At 38.8% G+C, this 21794-nt stretch overlaps 1 protein-coding gene across 5 annotated transcripts in view; it reads right to left on the reverse strand.

Annotated features, from left to right (window-relative positions):
* Positions 1 to 21794, reverse strand: part of GLCE (glucuronic acid epimerase) — a 133368-nt gene that overhangs the window by 93236 nt on the left and 18338 nt on the right. The window contains exon 2 of one of the 5 annotated variants that reach the window (XM_032624279.1): positions 7155 to 7252. The exons of 3 other annotated variants lie outside the window; for them this stretch is intronic. Coding sequence is in view for 1 of the 2 variants with exons in the window: in XM_032624277.1 (XP_032480168.1) it covers positions 519 to 523 (5 nt within the window). In the remaining variant the exon portion in view is untranslated. Of the gene's footprint in view, positions 1 to 518; positions 625 to 7154; positions 7253 to 21794 lie in introns of those variants that run through there. One more of the 5 variants, XM_032624277.1, reaches the window with a different exon arrangement.

A 21794-nucleotide genomic window follows, 5' to 3' on the forward strand; every position in this document is an offset into this window, starting at 1 on the left:
CCTTAACCTCCTTCCTTCCTTCACTCTGTCTCCCTCTTTCTAACCCTCGCAACAACTCCTGTTGACTCTACCTTCAAAACACCAATTACTTACCATTTCCACTGCTACCATTTTGGTCTAAGTTGTCATCTCTCACCTAGATTATTGCAACAGCCTCCTAAGTGGCTTTACAGTTTCTGCCCTTGTCCTTCTTCAGTCTTCTCAAGACAGTAGCCAGAATGATTCTTTAAAAGGAAAGTCTAACAACATCACTATTCTGTTCAAATCCACCCACTGTCCTTCTATATTACATACCACTTAGACTAAAAGCATAGGTCCTTAAAACATCATATAAGACCCTGCTTGATCTAACCACCATCCACCCACCACCACCACCCTCTGACTTCATCCTCCATTTACTCCTTTACTCCGAGCCAAACAGACTTCTTGGAATGTAAATACCTCAGGCATGCCCCAGTCTCAAGGACTTGGCATTTGCTATTTCCCTGGACCTAGAATCTTTGCATTGGTCTGTATACCTCATTCACAGACTGCCTTCATGTTGTCATTTAAATGTCACCTTCAGGGCTTCCCTGGCGGCGCAGTGGTTGGGGGTCCGCCTGCCGATGCAGAGAACACGGGTTCGTGCCCCGGTCGGGGAAGATCCCACATGCTGCGGAGCGGCTGCGCCCGTGAGCCATGGCCACTGAGCCTGCGCGTCCGGAGCCTGTGCTCCACAATGGGAGAGGCCACGACAGTGAGAGGCCCACGTACCGCCAAAAAAAAAAAAAAAAAAAAAAAAAAGAAAGTCACCTTCAGCAGTGAATTTTCCTAGCTATACTTTCAAGTGCAACTCCTCCCATGCTCTACTCCACCTTCCCTGCTTTATTTTTTCTCTTTATTATTTATCATCTGACATGCTGTATATTTACTTATCTTTTTTTATCATCCCATCTAAAATGTAAGTTTTATGAGGGTAGGTAATTTTATCTGTTTCATTCACTGATGTATTTCCAGGGCCTACAGGAGTGCCTGGCATAAAGTGGTCATACAAACATTTGCTAAGTGAATGAAATCATTTCCCTCCTTCAAGGATGATATCGAATTATCCACAGTATCAAGATTATATTTAAAGGGGCCAATGAAAATCTCTCTCCCAACTTCCTTATTTTAAACATATCTAGTTAGTTAGCAGCTGGTTTATGCAGGATTAGAAGTAGAGCTAGTTCAACTAATAACGATACTAATGCTGTTTCCATAAAGATTTTTCTGATCCCTCTTTTCTAATCTTTGATCACCCTGAGCTCTCAAAGCAATAAATATGTTCTGCCCTTTTGGTATTTACCAAGTTCTGTTCTTTGTTCAGGATTGTTTGTATATCTCTATTATCTCCCCATAAGCCTATATACTCTTTACATCCAAGGACTCCATCTTCTCCATCTTAATACCTTTAGCATTTAGCACAGTAATTTATTCTCAGTAGAGTCTCAAAATATTTGTTGAAATGAATATGTAAGAAAGTCAAACAGAAACAAGTGCTAGGAAGCAAACTATTCTGTTTTGCTTATGACAATACTGAGGCCCAAGAACCAGAGACCGTGACTGATTTAGCAGATTATATTCATAGACAAGTTATAGACCTAAAACCTACAATATGAGTATTTAACTTGGGGTCCAAGTAAAGGATTTGGAGAATATGTGAACTCCCTGATATTATACATAAAATTTCCTTCTGGGTTGCAACTTTTAAAATTTTCTCAAAGAACTCTATGAAGAAAGTGATTGCAAGCAAACTGTTTAAGGAAACCATTCTAAAGCTGCACTTTCTACTCTTTTCTAATGTGGTACTGACTGAATCAGCACTTTTTAAAAATTTAATGAATGACTCCAGAACACATTTCACTACAATTTAAATTTTATAGTTCTTCATAATCCCATGACTAATCAGATGGCTAACTATAGCACTCCACCTAAGAACTGCCACAGTGATTTACCTTGTTTCTAAAATAGTAAATTCTATAATATGTAATTATATCATTTAAAATCATAGTTCAACATCAATACCACATTTTCCAGACTACAACATATGACATCACAGATATTAATGCTGCTTAGAAAAGGAAAGACAATTATTATCTGACCCTAGCCTGACATTTTTCTTTAAGAAAAGATTTGCTCCCAGGAAGGTGGTTTGGACTGAGAACAGTAAATGTTTAGTAAAATGCATTCAAGGCAATTTAACAACAGAAATAAAAGCAAAATGAAGTTCACATAAGTTTGCATTTTACCTTTTTAAAAGACTTTACAAAACAGATTATAAGCCTTAAGTTTCCTAAAAGGGAAAATAAAGGTTTTAAAATTTGTTTTGTTTTGATTTAAATACAAAGGATACCAACGACCCAACAAAATCTTTGAATATTCATCTGACAAATTCCTAAATGTACCTAAAGAAATGGGAGTATTTTTTTTAATGAATAAATCATAGTCCCTGCCATGATGAAGTTTAAATGGAGGGATAACAATTAGTGGTTTCATACATCTTAAAATACAAATCATATGTTAAATTCAGTGTCTTGGTCTGTTCGGGTTGCTATAACAAACTACCACAGGCTGGGTAGCTTAAACAGCAAATATTTGTTTCTCACAGTTCAGGAGGGTGGAAGACTAAGATTAAGCCACCAGCAGATTCTATGTCTAGTGAGGGCCTGCTTCCTGGTTCACTGATGGTCTTCTGCCATCACATGACAGACAGGGGCAAGGGATCTCTCAGGGGTCTCTTCTATAAGGACACTAATGCCATTCATGAGGGTTCTGCCCTCATGACCCAATCACCTCCGAAATGCCCCACCTCCAAATATCCTCACCCTGGGGATTAGGTTTCAACATACGAATTTTGGGGAGACACAAACATTCAGTCTATAGCATGCAGTAAGAGGAATATAAAGTACCATAGGTGTCCACAACATAAAATGATACCTAGTGCATATATCTCTGACACAAAAAATTCATAAAATAAGCATATACAATACATACACTATACACTACACTACACACACACAATCTGGTATATCTACTACATATACTATATACACACATGTTAATATACTATGTACTTAAATATACCTCCTGGTGGTTCTGCTTATTCCATTGCTAACGTTATAGTAAATAAGCCATTTCGCATTGTTCATTTTACTTGTCAATTGACACAGACACCAAAGGTCACAACAGCAAGCAGAACTATATGGCCATAACAGTAGTAACTAATATAGCTGTCACAACTTTCACAGATAGCTATATGAAACAAACTTAATAATCAAGTTTAAAGAGTAACTTCTTATACACCTAAAGTCTCATATTAATAAAGTACTATGCAAAATCCCTATACCACCAGATACAAAGCAAAAATGCCCCCTCAAATCTTTTTATAGAGATCTTACTAAGTGCAAGGTACTAAATGTACCCTCAAGGAGCATAGAGTCAGCCTTTCTTAAAAGACTATAGTCAATATACCAATAATTGCCTCTTAGCTTACACTCCTATATTGGAGAACCCACCCTGCTCAAGCCCTGGATGGTAGAGCCCTATGTACCAAGTCACCTGGTTCACCTAAACCAAATGAGCTACAGTCGTTCTCCCTATAATTTGGAAAATGACACAAAAAAGAACGACTAAGTTAAATACAGTGATCTTGGAAGTAAGAGGAAATATATTCAGAGTTGGAGTTAGTGCCACAGCAAATCAACCCAAAGTTATGTACAACCCAAAGTTATGAGGTAACAGATACTATGAGTATACAGAGGGACCTTCACTGCAGAAAAAAAGAAGAATGGAGCAGGCATGCAGAAAGAAGCAAAGACAGAAAGCATATGGCACCAGGAGAAAAGAAAGAAGTTACAGTCGTTCACTTTAGTTGAATGTCCTCCATGGAAGCACAGCTATATTTTATTTTCAGTCCTTGGTCACTGGTGAGATTGCTCGTTCAACAGCAGGGAAATGGCTTATTTACTATAAATTTAGACAATGGAATATTGGACAAACATCGAAAAAAACTTGTTTTCAAAAATGTTTTATCACATGGAAACATGTTCAAGAATATTGGTAAAAAGCAGGATAAAAAATTATACATGCATAAAAATACCTTTTGTTTGTTTAAATGCACAGATAAAAAACAGTGCACAGGAAAAATAATAGAAGAAAACAAACCCAACAGTAAACAGTGGTTGGTTTTGGAGGCAGGAAATACAGCTGATTTTTGTGTCCTACAAATATATTCCAGTAAACTGATAATAAGATTAACACTGCAAAAAACAAGTGAGGTTATAGTGGCAAAATGTAAATACTTTAATTCAGTTGCACGCAGATGTTGTGTGGTTATTTAAATGTTAGATAGTTAGTATTCACACAAATGCTTCTACATTCTAAAAACTAATTTTGAAAAAAAAATCTTTTCCCTCCCGATAAATGACAAAATTCTTTTCTTCTGTTTTCATTTTGTTCCTAGTCTTTTCTTGGTATCTTCTGCCTCTTATCACTAATAAATGATAACATTCCCATTCATAAGAGGAGCATATACATACATACTCTATTACAATATTCTTAAGAGAATTTCATGCTTCCTAATACACCTAAAAAAATTTCATGGCATGAGTATATCAATGCATCTAGCGACTATTCAATGTAATAGACTTATTAATCAGTACTATAAAGTAAGACAAATACAGGTATAAAATGTTTTGAAGTTATCCTTTTATTACAGAGGTGTATTTATGAAAGGTAGGAGCAGAAGAACCAACAGGAGGAAAAAGATTCAAAGCTTCTGCAAGACCAATGTTATTCAAAGATCTAAAGACAGATTTTAAAAATAGAGCAGTGATATAGTAGCATTCTCTCATGAATCAAACCAATTTACTTTAGCTGCATAGATTTATTCAATTAAGAAATTTAGGGCTCCTCAATAAAGTAAAACACACTGATCTCAAAATCGGTCCTTTAACAAGTTCCTCAAAAGGAGCACTTTTAACTGCATTCACATTTACTGCAGATATATCATTACATAGGTTGTAAAGTTCAGTCTTTTCGATCTCCAAAATTCATAGGCAAAAAATAATGTTTTTTTTAATAAAAGGAATTTTCACTGAGGTTTTTAAAAAATAAAAGATAAACTATTAGATTTTAATCACTGTTGAAACATGTTGGATTTTTAAGATAGAATAATTTAGCATACCCACTCCTTTGATCAGGACATTGATTACTGAAAACTGTTACTGAACTTTCTTATAGTTTATCAGAAAAACAGTAACAAAGAATTTGGGAACACTGGGTTCTTGTTACAGTTGTATGACTTTGTGCAACTCAACAGTCTCCCTAGGTATTGTTTTCTCCATGTGCAAAATAAAAAGTTCAAACTAGATTATCGGTGGTTTCTAAACTATTCTATGGAAGTACTTCAGGTGTTTTGCAAAGATCTACTTTGAATTTCACTTCTTTATTTTATTTTATTTTTTTTGCAGTACGCGGGACTCTCACTGTTGTGGCCTCTCCTGTTGCAGAGCACAGGCTCCGGACGCACAGGCTCAGCGGCCATGGCTCACGCACCCAGCCACTCCGCGGCATGTGGGATCCTCCCGGATCGGGGCACGAACCCGTGTCCCCTGCATCGGCAGGCAGACTCTCAACCACTGCACCACCAGGGAAGCCCCTCACTTCTTTATTTTAGCTATAATTTAAAAAACATACTCAAATGTGTTACAGCCAAGGGATACAATTAACGTATTATAAACATAGCAGAGTAACTCATTTTGAGTAAATTTCAGAACTTTTTGTAAATGTGTCATTATTTAGCAAGACTGCAACTCTGAACTACTGTTTTATTTAATCCAGGTCCATGTATAGCCCCTGAAATAGAATTCATTACCTAAGCAAACTAGTAAACAACATATATGTACAAACATATTTTCAGTTCACATGGGCTCAAAATGTTCTGACACAGTTAAAAAAATAACAACTAAAATCTACCATTTCTAACCAAAATAGAGTAACAGGGACCAAATTTACTCTCTAGTCTGAAAATAGAAAAAAAAATACATTAAATAGTTTCAAGACATTGGCTATCAGGCTATGTAGGGCAGTGATCCCTGAAATGAGAAACAATTAAGGATGAGCCCTATTATTAGCCCCATCTTCCCTTCCTGCCTTGAGAGAGTTTCCAACCCATGGTGCAGGGAGGGAGAACTGAGGCAGAGCACAACACACTCTTTGAGTTAAGATGGAGCTGAAAGTCTAAAAGACCAAGGCAACTAGAGTTAACAGAATAGAGTACTAGAGAAGTACACAGCGAGTACAGAGAGAACATCAGGTATCTGCAAAGGATTCTTCTCAAGCATTCAGCAGAGTACTAAGCAGTGCTTGCATGTGAGGTAACTACTGGAAGATGAGGAAAGAACCATCTGAAAGGATTAGACAAAACAGTCCCAACACACACATGGGGTCAGGAACAGTGTCTGTACCCACCAGCCAGACTGGAAAAACTCGTAAGTCATGGATTGGGTATACTACTCATCAAAGTCTTGACTCAGCAGTGGAGAATACTGCCTCTTGTCTGAGCACTGCTCCAGGCCCATCTAACAAATCACAAAGGCAAGAACCTGAAAGGCTCAAACTGTTTTCAAGTAACTTGATGGAAAGTAACCTAACGAAAATATGTTAACATGAAACTAACCAGCATCAAAAAAGAAAACTTCACACTTTCTGCAATCCAAAGACTAGCAGGCATAAAATAAGACAGAAAAAGATGATCTGTGATTTGAAGAATAATCAAAACTGACCCAGAAGGAGTGGTATTACTGAAAATGGAAGAGCAGACAGCTCAAGGATCCATCCCTCCCCTAAGGCAACAAGTAAACTGGCAAAAACTGTTAGAATCAACTTTTTTAAACTCTGGAAAATAATAAAAAATGTACAACAACCACAGGAGTGCTCATGAAGGAAAAAGTTTACATAGTTCAATAATACATTCAAAAGTTCAAAAGCATTGTGGCATTTTGGTTTAGCAGCCTACCATCCCCCATTCTCCAGCTCAGAGGTAGACTTGTGGATAGACATTACTGGTGTGACTTGCTGGTGCCAGATGGAGCAATAAAACCTTGTTCTCAAAAAGTATAGTTGTGGGTTTTAACCTGTCTGGAGGCTTCCTGAAGGAATGGCTCAGGGGCTTGTCTGTGTTTTGCACACCCTTGGAACTCTCTCAGAGCTGAGGTGGCCTCCCATACAGCATCTGTTGAAAACATTTAAAGGCGTATCTGTGGTTACCTGGGGCAACAGAGCAAGAAGCGTAGGAAGACGGTAGGGAAGGAGACAGAGCTGTGAAAAGCTCTCCGATGAACTGGGGAATCTAGAAGGCCACACACATGTCCAGGGCTAGACGCATGTCAGAATATAGCTAAAAAGATCCTAAGCTTTCACCTCTCGCTCACTTTTAGGCTCCATGTAAGCAAAAAGTGAGGAACTGTAAACAGCCTCACTAAGCACTGAAGAAGCATCCCCAACTCAAAGTCAGTCTGCAAAGTCCAGAAGAAAATTTGTTGTTTGTTTGGATATTGTTTTTGTTTTCTTTTTGGCTCCAGGTGTTTAGAGAAATCTGTCAAATCACTAGCTGACCACTAAGCTAATGGAACAGAATGTCAATGACCATACATGACAAAGAATACTCTTTGCAAAAATAGTTTAGAAAAATAACTAAAAAACAAAAAACTACAATCCATAACAAGCAGCAACAATAAATACTGGGGTGGTGGGAGACTTTGTTCTCTAAAATTACATTATTAAAAATGTCCAGTTTTCAACAAAAAATTATGAGGCATGCAAAGTAACAAGAAAGTATGGTCTACTCACAGGAAAGGAAAAAATAGAAACTGTCCTTAAGGAAGGCTAACATTACATATTAGACTAACTGACTTTTTAAAAATTTTTTAAAGGTTACTTTCCATTTACAGTTATTACAAAATATTGGCTATATTCCCCATCTTGTGCAATACATCCTTGAGCCTATATTACACCCAGTAGTTTCTACCTCCCACTCCCCCACCCCTATATTGCCTCTCCCTCTTTCTCTGGTAACCATTAGTTTGTTCTCTATATTTGTGAGTCTGCTTCTTTTGTGTTATATTCGCTAGTTTGTTGTATTTTTTAGATTCCACATAAAAGTGGTATCATACAGTATTTATCTTTCTCTGTCTGACTTAATTTCACTTCACATAATGCCCTCCCAGTCCATCCATGTTGCTGCAAATGGCAAAACTTCGTTCTTTCTTATGGCTGAGTAGTATTCCACTGTACATATACACCACATCTTCTTTATCCATTCATCAGTTGATAGACACTTAGGTTGTCGCCATATCTTGGCAACTGTAAATAATACTGCTATGAACAATGGGGTGCATGTATCTTTTTGAACTACTGTTGCTGTTTTTTTCAGATATAAACCCAGGAGTGGAATTGCTGAGTCATATTGGTAGTTCTATTTTTAGTTTTTTGAGCATCCTCCATACTGTTTTCCCACAGTGGTTGCACCAATTGACATTCCCACCAACAGTGTATGAGGGTTCCCTTTTCTCCACATCCTTGCCAACATTTGTTACTTGTGTTCTTTTGGATGACAGCCATTCTGACAGGTGTGTGGTGATATATCATTGTAGTTTTGATTTGCATTTCCCTGATGATTAGCAATGTTGAGAGTCTTCAAATGCCTGTCGCCCATCTACGTTTCCTCTTTGGAAAAATGTCCATTCAGTTCTTCTGCCCATTTTTTAATCAGGTTGTTTGTTTTTTTATGTTGAGTTGTATTGAGCTATTTATATATGTTGGATATTAATCCCTTATCAGTCAGATAATTTGTAAATTTTTTTTCCCATTCAGTAGGTTGTCTTTTTGTTTTGTCAACGGTTTCCTTTTCTTTGCAAAAGCTTCTAAGTTTAATTAGGTCCCATTTGTTTATTTTTCCTGTTATTTCATTTACTTTAGGAGACAGATCCAAAAAAAGAATGCTGGAATTTACATCAAAGAGTGTTCTACCTGTGTTTTCCTTAAGGAGTTTTATAGTATCTGGTCTTACATTTAGGTCTTTAATCCATTTTGAGTTCATTTTTGTATATAGTGTTAGAAAATGTTCTAATTTCATTCTTTTACATGTAGCTGTCCAGTTTTCCCAGCACTACTTACTGAAGAGACTGTCTTTTCTCCATTGTATATTCTTGCCTCCTTTGTTGTGGATTAATTAACCATAAGTGTGTGGGCTTATTTCTGGGCTCTCTATCCTGTTACACTGATCTATGTGTCTGATTTTATGCCAGTACCACACTTACTGTAGCTTTGGAGTATAGCCTGAAGTCAGGGAGCATGATTCCTCCAGCTCTGTTCTTCTTTCTCTAGATTGTTTTAGCTATTCAAGGTGTTTTGTGCTTCCATACAAATTAAAAAATTTTTTGTTCTAGTTCTGTGAAAAATGCCATTGGTATTCTGATAGGGATTGCCTTGAATCTGTACACTGCCTTAAGACTAACTGACTTTAAATCAACTGTCTCAAATATGCTCAAAGAACGAAAGGAAATCACAGACAAGGAACTAAAGGAAACCAAGGGAATGAGATCTCATCAACTAGAGAACACTAATAATGAGATATAAATTATAAAAAAGAACCAAATAAAACTTCTGGAGCTGAAAAGTACAACAACTTTGAATAAAAATGAACAGAACCAGTGGGATATCATCTTACATACCAATGTATACATAAAGGGAGTTCTAGGGGGAAAAAAAAAGGCAAAGGGTCAGAAAGAATACAGGAAAAAGTACTAGCCAAAAACTTACCAAATTTTATAAAAGCTGTAAATCTACATATTCAAGAAGCCTAAAGAACTCCAAGCAGGATAAACTCAAAGAGATCCTCATACTGCCAACCCAATATAATCTGTCCAAAGATAAAGACAAAGAGACAATCTTGAAAGCAGTAAGAGAGATGCAACATGTCACATACAAGGGATCCTCAATAATATAACAGTTAATTTCTCATCAGAACCCATGTTGGGATGATATACTTATAAAGTGCTTTTCAAAAAACTCTATAAATGAAAATTTTTATATTCAGCAAAGTTCTCCTTCAAAAAATGAAGGAACTGGGAATTCCCTGGCAGTCCAGTGGTTACGACTCAGCACTTTCACTGCTGGGGCCCAGGTTCGATCCCTGGTTGGGGAATTTAAATTCCACAAGCTGCGTGGTGCAGCCAAAAAAAAAAAAAAAAAGAAGAAGAAACTAACACATACTCAGGTAAAAAGCATCACCATTAGACCTGCCTTACGAGAAATGTTAAACAGAGTCCTTCAGGCTGAAATGAAAGGACACTAGACAGTAACTCAAAGCTATACAAAAAAAAAAAAACTCTAGTAAAAATAACTACATAGATAAATAAAAAAGCCAGCATTGTTGTATTTGTGATTTTTAACTCCTTTTTTCCCTATATAATTTAAAAGACAAATGTATAAAATAATTATAGGACGAGGGGAAGATGGTGGAAGAGTAAGACGCAGAGATCACCTTCCTCCCCACAGATACACCAGAAATACATCTACACGTGGAACAACTCCTACAGAACACCTACTCAACGCTGGCAGAAGACCTCAGACCTCCCAAAAGGCAAGAAAGTCCCCACATACCTGGGTAGGGCAAAAGAAAAAAGAATAAACAGAGACAAAAGGATAGGGACGGGACCTGCACCAGTGGGAAGGAGCTGTGAAGGAGGAAGGTTTCCACACACTAGGAAGCCCCTTCACAGGCGGAGACTGCGGGTGGTGGAGCGGGAAAGCTTCGTCACCGCGGAGGAGAGCACAGCAACAGGGGTACGGAGGAAAAAGCGGAGAGTTTCCCGCACAGAGGATCAGTGCCGACCGGCACTCACCAGCCCCACAGGCTTGTCTGCTCACCTGCCGGGGCGGGCGGGGCTGGGAGCTGAGGGTCGGAGCGCTGGGAGAGGACTGGGGTTGGCGGCATGAACACAGCCTGCAAGGGGTTAGTGCACCACGGCTAGCCAGGAGGGAGTCCGGGGAAAAGTCTGGACCTGACGAAGAGGCAAGAGACTTTTTCTTCCCTCTCGAGGAGAGGGGATTAACAGTGCTGCTTAAAGGAGCTCCAGAGACGGGCGCAAGCCGCGGCTAAAAGCGCGGGCCCCATAGACGGGCATGAGACGCTAAGGCTGCTGCTGCCGCCACCAAGAAGCCTGTGTGCGAGCACAGGTCACTATCCACACCCCCCTTCCGGGGAGCCTGTGCAGCCCGCCACTGCCAGGGTCCCGGGATCCAGGGACAACTTCCCCGGGGAGAACGCACAGCGCGCCTCAGGCTGGTGCAACGTCATGCTGGCCTCTGCCGCCGCAGGCTCGCCCCGCACTCCGTACCCCTCCCTCCCCCCGGCCTGAGTGAGCCAGAGCCCCCGAATCAGCTGCTCCTTTAACCCCGTCCAGCCTGAGCAGACGCCCTCTGGCGAACTATACGCAGAGGCGGGGCCAAATCCAAAGCTGAACCCCGGGAGCTGTGAGAACAAAGAAGAGAAAGGGAAATCCCTCCCAGCAGCCTCAGGAGCAGCGGATTAAAGCTCCACAATCAACTTGATGTACCCTGCATCTGTGGAATACATGAATAGACAACGAATCATCCCAAACTGAGGAGGTGGACATTGAGAGCAAGATTTATGATTTTTTCCCCTTTTCCTCTTTTTGTGAGTGTGTATGTGTATGCTTCTGTGTGAGATTTTGTCTGTATAGCTTTGCTTCCACCATTTGTCCTAGGGTTCTATCTGTCCGGTTTTTTTTGTTTTTTTTCTTAATAATTAATCTTTTATTTTAATAACTTTATTATATTTTATCATACTTTATTTTACTTTATCTTCTTTTTTTTCTTCCTTCCCTCCTTCCTTCCTCCGTCCCTCCCTCCTTCCCTCCTTTCTTTCTTTCTTTCTCTCTCTCTCTTTCTCTTTCTCTCTCTCTTTCTTTCTTTCTTCTACTAATTCGTTCTTTCTACTTTTTCTCCCTTTTATTCTGAGCCATGTGGATGAAAGGCTCTTGGTGCTGCAGCCAGGAATCAGTGCTGTGCCTCTGAGGTGGGAGAGCCAACTTCAGGACACTGGCCCACAAGAGACCTCCCAGCTCCACATAATATCAAACGGCGAAAATCTCCCAGAGATCTCCATCTCAACACCAACACCCAGCTTCACTCAACGACCAGCAAGCTACAGTGCTGGACATCCTATGCCAAACAACTAGCAAGACAGGAACACAAACCCACCCATTTGCAGAGAGGCTGCCTAAAATCATAATAAGTCCACAGACACCCCAAAACACACCACCAGACGTGGACCTGCCCACCAAAAAGACAACATCCAGCCTCATCCACCAGAACACAGGCACTAGTCCCCTCCACCAGGAAGCCTACACAACCCACTGAACCAACTTTAGCCACTGGGAACAGACACCAAAAACAACGGAAACTACGAACCTGCAGCCTGCAAAAAGGAGACCCCAAACACAGTAAGATAAGCAAAATGAGAAGACAGAAAAATACACAGCAGATGAAGGAGCAGGATAAACACCCACCAGACCAAACAAATGAAGAGTAAACAGGCAGTCTACCTGAAAAAGAATTCAGAATAATGATAGTAAAGATGATCCAAAATCTTGGAAACAGAATAGACAAAATGCAAGAAACATTTAACAAGGACCTAGAAGAACTAAAGAGGAAACAAGCAATGATGAACAACACAATAAATGAAATCAAAAATACTCTAGATGGGATCAATAGCAGAATAACTGAGGCAGAAGAACGGATAAGTGACCTGGAAGATAAGATAGTGGAAATAACTACTGCAAAGCAGAAAAAAGAAAAGAGAATGAAAAGAACTGAGGACAGTCTCAGAGACCACTGGGACAACATTAAATGCACCAACTTTTGAATTATAGGGGTTCCAGAAGAAGAAGAGAAAAACAAAGGGACTGAGAAAATATTTGAAGAGATTATAGTTGAAAACTTCCCTAATATGGGAAAGGAAATAGTTAATCAAGTCCAGGAAGCACAGAGAGTCCCATACAGGATAAATCCAAGGAGAAATACGCCACGACACATATTAATCAAACTGTCAAAAATTAAATACAAAGAAAACATATTAAAAGCAGCAAGGGAAAAACAACAAATAACACACAAGGGAATCTCCATAAGGTTAACAGCTGATCTTTCAGCAGAAACTCTGCAAGCCAGAAAGGACTGGCAGGACATATTTAAAGTGATGAAGGAGAAAAACCTGCAACCAAGATTACTCTACCCAGCAAGGATCTCACTGAGATTTGATGGAGAAATTAAAACCTTTACAGACAAGCAAAAGCTGAGAAAGTTCAGCACCAACAAACCAGCTTTACAACAAATGCTAAAGGAACTTCTCTAGGCAAGAAACACAAGAGAAGGAAAAGACCTACAATAACGAACCCAAAACAATTAACAAAATGGGAATAGGAACATATATATTGATAATTACCTGAAATGTAAATGGACTAAATGCTCCCACCAAAAGACACAGATTGGCTGAATGGATACAAAAACAAGACCCATATATATGCTGTCTACAAGAGATCCATTTCAGACCTAGAGACACATACAGACTGAAAGTAAGGGGATGGAAAAAGATATTCCATGCAAATGGAAACCAAAAGAAAGCTGACTAGCAATTCTCATATCAGACAAAATAGACTTTAAAATAAAGACTATTAGAAGAGACAAAGAAGGACACTACGTAATGATCAAGGGATTGATCCAAGAAGATATAACACTTGTAAATATTTATGCACCCAACACAGGAGCACCTCAATACATAAGGCAAATGCTAACAGCCATAAAAGGGGAAATTGACAGTAACACATTCATAGTAGGGGACTATAACACCCCACTTTCACCAATGGACAGATCATCCAAAATGAAAATAAATAAGGAAACACAAGCTTTAAATGATACATTAAACAAGATGGACTTAATTGATATTTATAGGACATTCCATCCAAAAACAACAGAATACACATTTTTCTCAAGTGCTCATGGAACATTCTCCAGGATAGATCATATCTTGGGTCACAAATCAAGCCTTGGTAAATTTAAGAAAACTGAAATTGTATCAAGTATCTTTTCTGACCACAACGCTATGAGACGAGATATCAATTAGAGGAAAAGACCTGTAAAAAATACAAACACATGGAGGCTAAACAATACACTACTTAATAACGAAGTGATCACTGAAGAGATCAAAGAGGAAATTAAAAAATACCTAGAAACAAATGACAATGGAGATATGATGACCCAAAACCTATGGGATGCAGCAAAGGCAGTTCTAAGAGGGCAGTTTATAGCAATACAATCCTACCATAAGAAACAGGAAACATCTCGAATAAACAACCTAACCTTGCACCTAAAGCAATTAGAGAAAGAAGAACAAAAAAACCCCAAAGTTAGCAGAAGGAAAGAAATGACAAAAATCAGATCAGAAATAAATGAAAAGGAAATGAAGGAAACGATAGCAAAGATCAATAAAACTAAAAGCTGGTTCTTTGAGAAGATAAACAAAATTGATAAACCATTAGCCAGACTCATGAAGGAAAACAGGGAGAAGACTCAAATCAATAGAATTAGAAATGAAAAAGGAGAAGTAACAATTGACACTGCAGAAACAAAAGATCATGAGAGATTACTACAAGCAACTCTATGCCAATAAAATGGACAACCTGGAAGAAATGGACAAATTCTTAGAAATGCACAACGTGCCAAGGCTGAATCAGGAAGAAATAGAAAATATGAACAGACCAATCACAAGCACTGAAATTGAAACTGTGATTAAAAATCTTCCAACAAACAAAAGCCCAGGACCAGATGGCTTCACAGGCGAATTCTATCAAACATTTAGAGAAGAGCTAACACCTATCCTTCTCAAATTCTTCCAAAATATAGCAGAGGGAAGAACACTCCCAAATTCATTCTACGAGGCCACCATCACCCTGATACCAAAACCAGACAAGGATGTCACAAAGAAAGAAAACTACAGGCCAATATCACTGATGAACATAGATGCAAAAATCCTCAACAAAATACTAGCAAACAGAATCCAACAGCACATGAAACGGATCATACACCAGGATCAAGTGGCGTTTATTGCAGGAATGCAAGGAGTCTTCAATATACGCAAATCAATCAACGTGATACACCATATAAACAAACTGAAGGAGAAAAACCATATGATCATCTCAATAGATGCAGAGAAAGCTTTTGACAAAATTCAACACCCATTTATGATAAAAACCCTGCAGAAAGTAGGCATAGAGGGAACTTTCCTCAACATAATAAACGCCATATATGACAAACCCACAGCCAACATCGTCCTCAATGGTGAAAAACTGAAAGCATTTCCACTAAGATCAGGAACAAGACAAGGTTGCCCACTCTCACCACTCTTATTCAACATAGTTTTGGAAGTTTTAGCCGCAGCAATCAGAGAAGAAAAGGAAATAAAAGGAATCCAAATTGGAAAAGAAGAAGTAAAGCTGCCACTGTTTGCAGATGACATGATACTATACATAGAGAATCCTAAAGATGCTACCAGAAAACTACTAGAGCTAATCAGTGAATTTGGTAAAGTAGCAGGATACAAAATTAATGCACAGAAATCTCTGGCATTCCTATATACTAATGATGAAAAACCTGAAAGTGAAATCAAGAAAACACTCCCATTTACCACTGCAACAAAAAGAATAAAATATCTAGGAATAAACCTACCTAAGGAGACAAAAGACCTGTATGCAGAAAATTATAAGACACTGATGAAAGAAATTAAAGATGATACAAATAGATGGAGAGATATACCATGTTCTTGGATGGGAAGAATCAACATTGTGAACATGACTCTACTACCCAAAGCAATGTACAGATTCAATGCAATCCCTATCAAACTACCACTGGCATTTTTCACAGAACTAGAACAAAAAATTTCACAATTTGTATGGAAACACAAAAGATCCCAAATAGCCAAAGCAATCTTGAGAATGAAAAACAGAGCTGGAGGAATCAGGCTCCCTGACTTCAGAGTGTACTACAAAGCTACAGTAATCAAGACAGTATGGTACTGGCACAAAAACAGAAAGATAGATCAGTGGAACAGGATAGAAAGCCCAGAGATAAACCCACGCACATATGGTCACCTTATCTTTGGTAAAGGAGGCAGGAATGTACAGTGGAGAAAGGACAGCCTCTTCAATAAGTGGTGCTGGGAAAACTGGACAGGTAAATGTAAAAGTATGAGATTAGATCACTCCCTAACACCATACACAAAAATAAGCTCAAAATGGATTAAAGACCTAAATGTAAGGCCAGAAACTATCAAACTCTTAGAGGAAAACATAGGCAGAACACTCTATGACACAAATCACAGCAAGATCCTTTTTGACCCACCTCCTAGAGAAATGGAAATCAAAACAAAAATAAACAAATGGGACCTAATGAAACTTAAAAGCTTTTGCACATCAAAGGAAACCATAAACAAGACCAAAAGACAACCCTCACAATGAGAGAAAATATTTGCAAATGAAGCAACTGACAAAGGATTAATCTCCAAAATTTATAAGCAGCTCACGCAGCTCAATAACAAAAAAACAAACAACCCCATCCAAAAATGGGCAGAAGACCTAAATAGACATTTCTCCAAAGAAGATATATAGACTGCCAACAAACATATGGAAGAATGCTCAGCATCATTAATCATTAGAGAAATGGAAATCAAAACTACAATGAGATATCATCTCACACTAGTCAGAATGGCCATCATCAAAAAATCTAGAAACAATAAATGCTGGAGAGGGTGTGGAGAAAAGGCAAGACTCTTGCACTGCTGGTGGGAATGTGAATTGGTACAGCCACTATGGAGAACAGTATTGAGGTTCCTTAAAAAACTAAAAATAGAACTACCATATGACCCAGCAGTCCCACTACTGGGCATATACCCTGAGAAAACCATAATTCCAAAAGAGTCATGTACCAAAATGTTCATTGCAGCTCTATTTACAATAGCGATGAGATGGAAACAACTAAGTGTCCGTCATCGGATGAATGGATAAAGAAGATGTGGCACATATATACAATGGAATATTACTCAGCCATAAAAAGAAACGAAATTGAACTATTTGTAATGAGGTGGATGGACCTAGAGTCTGTCATATAGAGTGAAGTGAGTCAGAAAGAGAAAGACAAATAACGTATGCTAACACATATATATGGAATTTAAGAAAAATAAAATGTCAGGAAGAACCTAGGGGTAAGACAGGAATAAAGACACGGACCTACTAGAGAACGGACTTGAGGATATGGGGAGGGGGAAGGGTAAGCTGTGACAAAGTGAGAGAGTGGCATGGAGATATATACACTACCAAACGTAAAATAGATAGCTAGTGGGAAGCAGCCGCATAGCACAGGGAGACCAGCTCGGTGCTTTGTGACCACCTAGAGGGGTGGGAAAGGGAGGGTGGGAGGGAGGGAGACGCAAGAGGGAAGAGATATGGGAACATGTGTATATGTATAACTGGTTCACTTTGTTGTAGGGCAGAAACTGACACACCATTGTGAAGCAATTATACTCCAATAAAGATGTAAAAAAAATAAATTATAACTCTAGGTCAATGGACACACAATGTATAAATAAGTAATTTTTGACAATAGCAATAAGAGGGAGGTTGGAGCTATTTAGGAATAGTTTTTGAATACTACTGAAGCTATGTTGTTATGAATCCAAACTAGTTTCTTATAAGTTTGAGATCAATATAGCCTTAATCTTCAGGGTTAAGGAAAAGAACTAAAAAATATCCAAAAAATAAAATGAGAGGGGATCAAAATAGGACACTAGAAAAAATAAACTAAACGCAAAAGAGGGCAGTAATGGAGAAAATGAAGAACAAAAAGATATGATTTTTTTTAATGAAAAAGAAAACCTTACCTATGAATAGTTATTTTAAATGTAAATGGTTTAATTCTTCAATCAAAAAGCAGAGATTGGTAGAACAGATTTTAAAAAGTGATCCAATTATATATTTTCTACAAGGGACTCACTCTGGATCCAAAGACACAAATAGGTTGATAGTGAAAAGATGGAAAAACACATTCCATGCAAACAGTAACCAGAAGAGAGCTGGGGTAGCTATACTTATATCTGACAAAATAAACTTTAAGTCAAAAATAGTTATGAGACAAATAAGGACATCATACATTGATAAATGGGTAAATCCAACATGAAAATATGTCAAACGTAAACATATGAACCTAACAATATATCTCCAAAATATATGAAGCAAAAACTGACAAAATAGATGAGAGAAATGTTCTATAATAATAGCTGGAAACTTTCAAAAATATCTCACTTTCAAAAAGAAAAACCAGGCAGATAACCCATAAGAAAATAGAGGACTTGGGCTTCCCTGGTGGCGCAGTGGTTGAGAGTCCGCCTGCCGATGCAGGGGACATGGGTTTGTGCCCCGGTATGGGAAGATCCCACATGCTGCAGAGTGGCTGGGTCCGTGGGCCATGGCCACTGAGCCTGCGCGTCTGGAGCCTGTGCTCCACAACAGGAGAGGCCACAACAGTGAGAGGCCCACATGCCGCAAAAAAAAAAAAAGAAAATAGAAGACTTGTTGAACAACACAATAAACCAACTAGGCCTAACAGACACATACAGAACACTCAACTCAACAACAGCAGAACAGTACATTCTGGAATACTCTTCTCAAATCCATGTGGAACATTTTCCAGGATAGAAACACAATAGAGAGAATCAACAAAACCAAAAGCTGGTTTCTGAAAAGATCAACAAAATCGACAAACTTTTAGCTAGACTAACTAAGAAAATAAGAGAGAAGACTCAAACTATGAAAATGAGAAATTATTATGGGGCATTACTACTGACCTTAAAGAAATAAACAGTATTATAAGAGAATACTGTGAACAACTGATTGTGAACAAATTAGACAACCTAGATGAAATGGATGGATTCCTAGAAAGACATGATCTACCAAAATTTACTCAAAAAGAAATAGAAAATCTGAACAGAACTATAGCAAGAGATTGAATCAGTAATCAAAGACCTCCCAACAGGAGAGTGGCAAAGATGGCTGAGTAGAAAGACCGAGTTCACCTCCTCTCACAAGCACGCCAAAATTACAACTATCTGCAAAACAACCATTGATGAAAAAGAATGGAACCTACCAGAAAAGGTCTTCTACAACTTAAGACATAAAGAAGGAACCACAATAAGGCAGGTGGGTAGGAGGGGTGAACTCACAATATATTCAATTCCAATACCCCCAGGTGGGCAACACACAAACTGGAGGATAATTTTATTGCAGAGGTTCTCCCACAGGAGAGTTCTGAGCCCCACAACAGGCTCCCCAGCCCAGGGGTCCTGCACTGGGAAGACAAGCCCCCAGAATATTTGGCTTTGAAGGCCAGCAGGGCTTTAATTTCAGGAGCCCCACAGGACTAGGGGAAATAAGAGACTTCACTTTTAAAGGGCCTACACAAAATCTCATATGCACCAGGATGCAGGGCAAAAGCAGTTATTTAACAGGAGCCTGAGCCAGACCTACCTCCTGGTCTTGGCGAATCTCCTGGAGAAGTGGGAGATGGTTGTGGCTCACCCTGGGGACACAGACACTGGTGGCAGTCATATTTTGGAACATTCTACCACATGAACGCTGCCATCCTGGCTCATTATTGCTAAGACCTTGCCCCACCCAACAGCCTATAGGTGCCAGTGCTGGGATGCTTCAGGCCAAACAAGTAACTGGGCAGGGACACAGCCCCACCCATCAGCAGACAGACTGCCTAAAGACTTCCTGAGCTCACAGCCACCTCTAGAAATGCCCCTAGACACAGCCCTGCCCACCAGAGGACCAAGACCCAGCTCTACCCATCAGTGGGCAGACACTGTGCCTTCCCTCCAGGAAGTCTGCACCAACCTCTAGACCCACCTCACCCACCAGGGGCAGACAACAGATGCAAGAAAACTAAGATCCCACAGCCTGTGGACCCAGCCCACCCACAGCAGCCCAGACTCTTACCCTGGAACAAGTTGGGCCCTGTCCACTTGCAGGCCAACTCAAGCTTCAGGACACCGCAGACCCCAAACTCAACTGTGTCAGGACCCCTGCCCCAACAATCTGAAATGAACTCTGGGATCCCTGGGCTCTGCAGCCAGACTCCAGCACTAACCCCAGGACCTGGCTTCACCTGCCAGTGGGTGGGCAACAGCTCCAGAGTCTTCAGGACCCTGCTTCCGCCCACCAGTAAGCCAGCACTTTATACCCACTAGGATGGCTATAATTTCAAAACCAAAAAGAACAGCTAGGATGTAGAGAAAGTGAAACCTTCATACATTACTGGTGAGAAAATAAAATGTTATAGTTGCTATGGAAAATGATATAGTAATTCCTCAATAAGGTAATCATAATTTCATATTACACAGCAGTTTCATTCCTAACTAAATACATCCAAAAATTGAAAATAGGTGTTTAAACAAAAAAATTTACAAAAAAAGTTTATAACAGCAGTATTCACCATACCCAAAAGGTGGAAATACCTAAAATATCCATCAATTAACAAACAGATAAACAAAATGTGTTATATCCATACATGGAAGTATTGTTCAGCCATATAAAGGAATGACATGGTGATACATGGTATAAAATGGATAAACCTCGAAAACAATGTGATAAGCGAAAGAAGACATAAAAGGACACATGCTGCATTTTTCTATTATATGAAATATCCAGAATTGGCAAATCCATGGAGACAGAAAGTAGATTAATGGTTGTCAGGGGCTGAGGGGATAGGGGGAATGGGGAATGATTGTTTAAAGGGTACAAAGCTTCTTTTTGAAGTTATAAAATGACTGTGACTAGATAAGGGTGATGGCTGCACAACATTGTTAGTGTATTAACTTTCACTGATTTGCACGTTTAAAATTATTAAAATTGTAAATTTTATGTTATGTGTATTTTACCACAATGATGTTTTGAACGACCCAGAACTGCCACAGATATTAGAAGATAGAAGGACACTAAAATCGTCATTATAACCACATTCCACATATACAAAAAGTTTAGCAGAGACATGGAAGATATTTTTTAAATAGAAATTTTAGAAATGAAAAGTACAGTGATTAAGATGATAATACACTAGATGATATTAGCACAGAATAGACAATACAGAAGAAAAGATTAGTGAACCTGAAGGCACAGGAACAGAAACTACCTAAAAAAAAGAGAAAAAAGGAATTAAAAAAAAAAAAAAGAACATAGGTAAACCACTGAACTTCAAGTGGCCAAATATACGGGTAACTGGAGTCCCCAAAAGGGAGGAGGAAAATATATTTTACATTTGCAGAAATAATGGCAAAACTTCTCAAACTTAATGAAAATTATAAAGCTAGCTAGGGTTTTATAGCATATATAAAAGTAAAATTGATGATAACAATAGCATAAAGGCCAAGAAGGGGCTTATAAACCAGCTCAACAAAACCCTACCACACACACACAAACACACACACAAATCAACAAAACTGCATCAACATACATCATAATCAAATTGCCCAAAACTACTGATAAAGAGAAAATCTTAAAAGTAGCTAGAGGAAAAAAGACATGTTATGTACAGAGGCATAAGAATAAGGACAGCACCAGATTCACAGAAACAATGTAAGTGAGAAG

This window comes from Phocoena sinus, chromosome 2, assembly GCF_008692025.1.
Source record: "Phocoena sinus isolate mPhoSin1 chromosome 2, mPhoSin1.pri, whole genome shotgun sequence".
NCBI lineage: Eukaryota > Metazoa > Chordata > Mammalia > Artiodactyla > Phocoenidae > Phocoena > Phocoena sinus.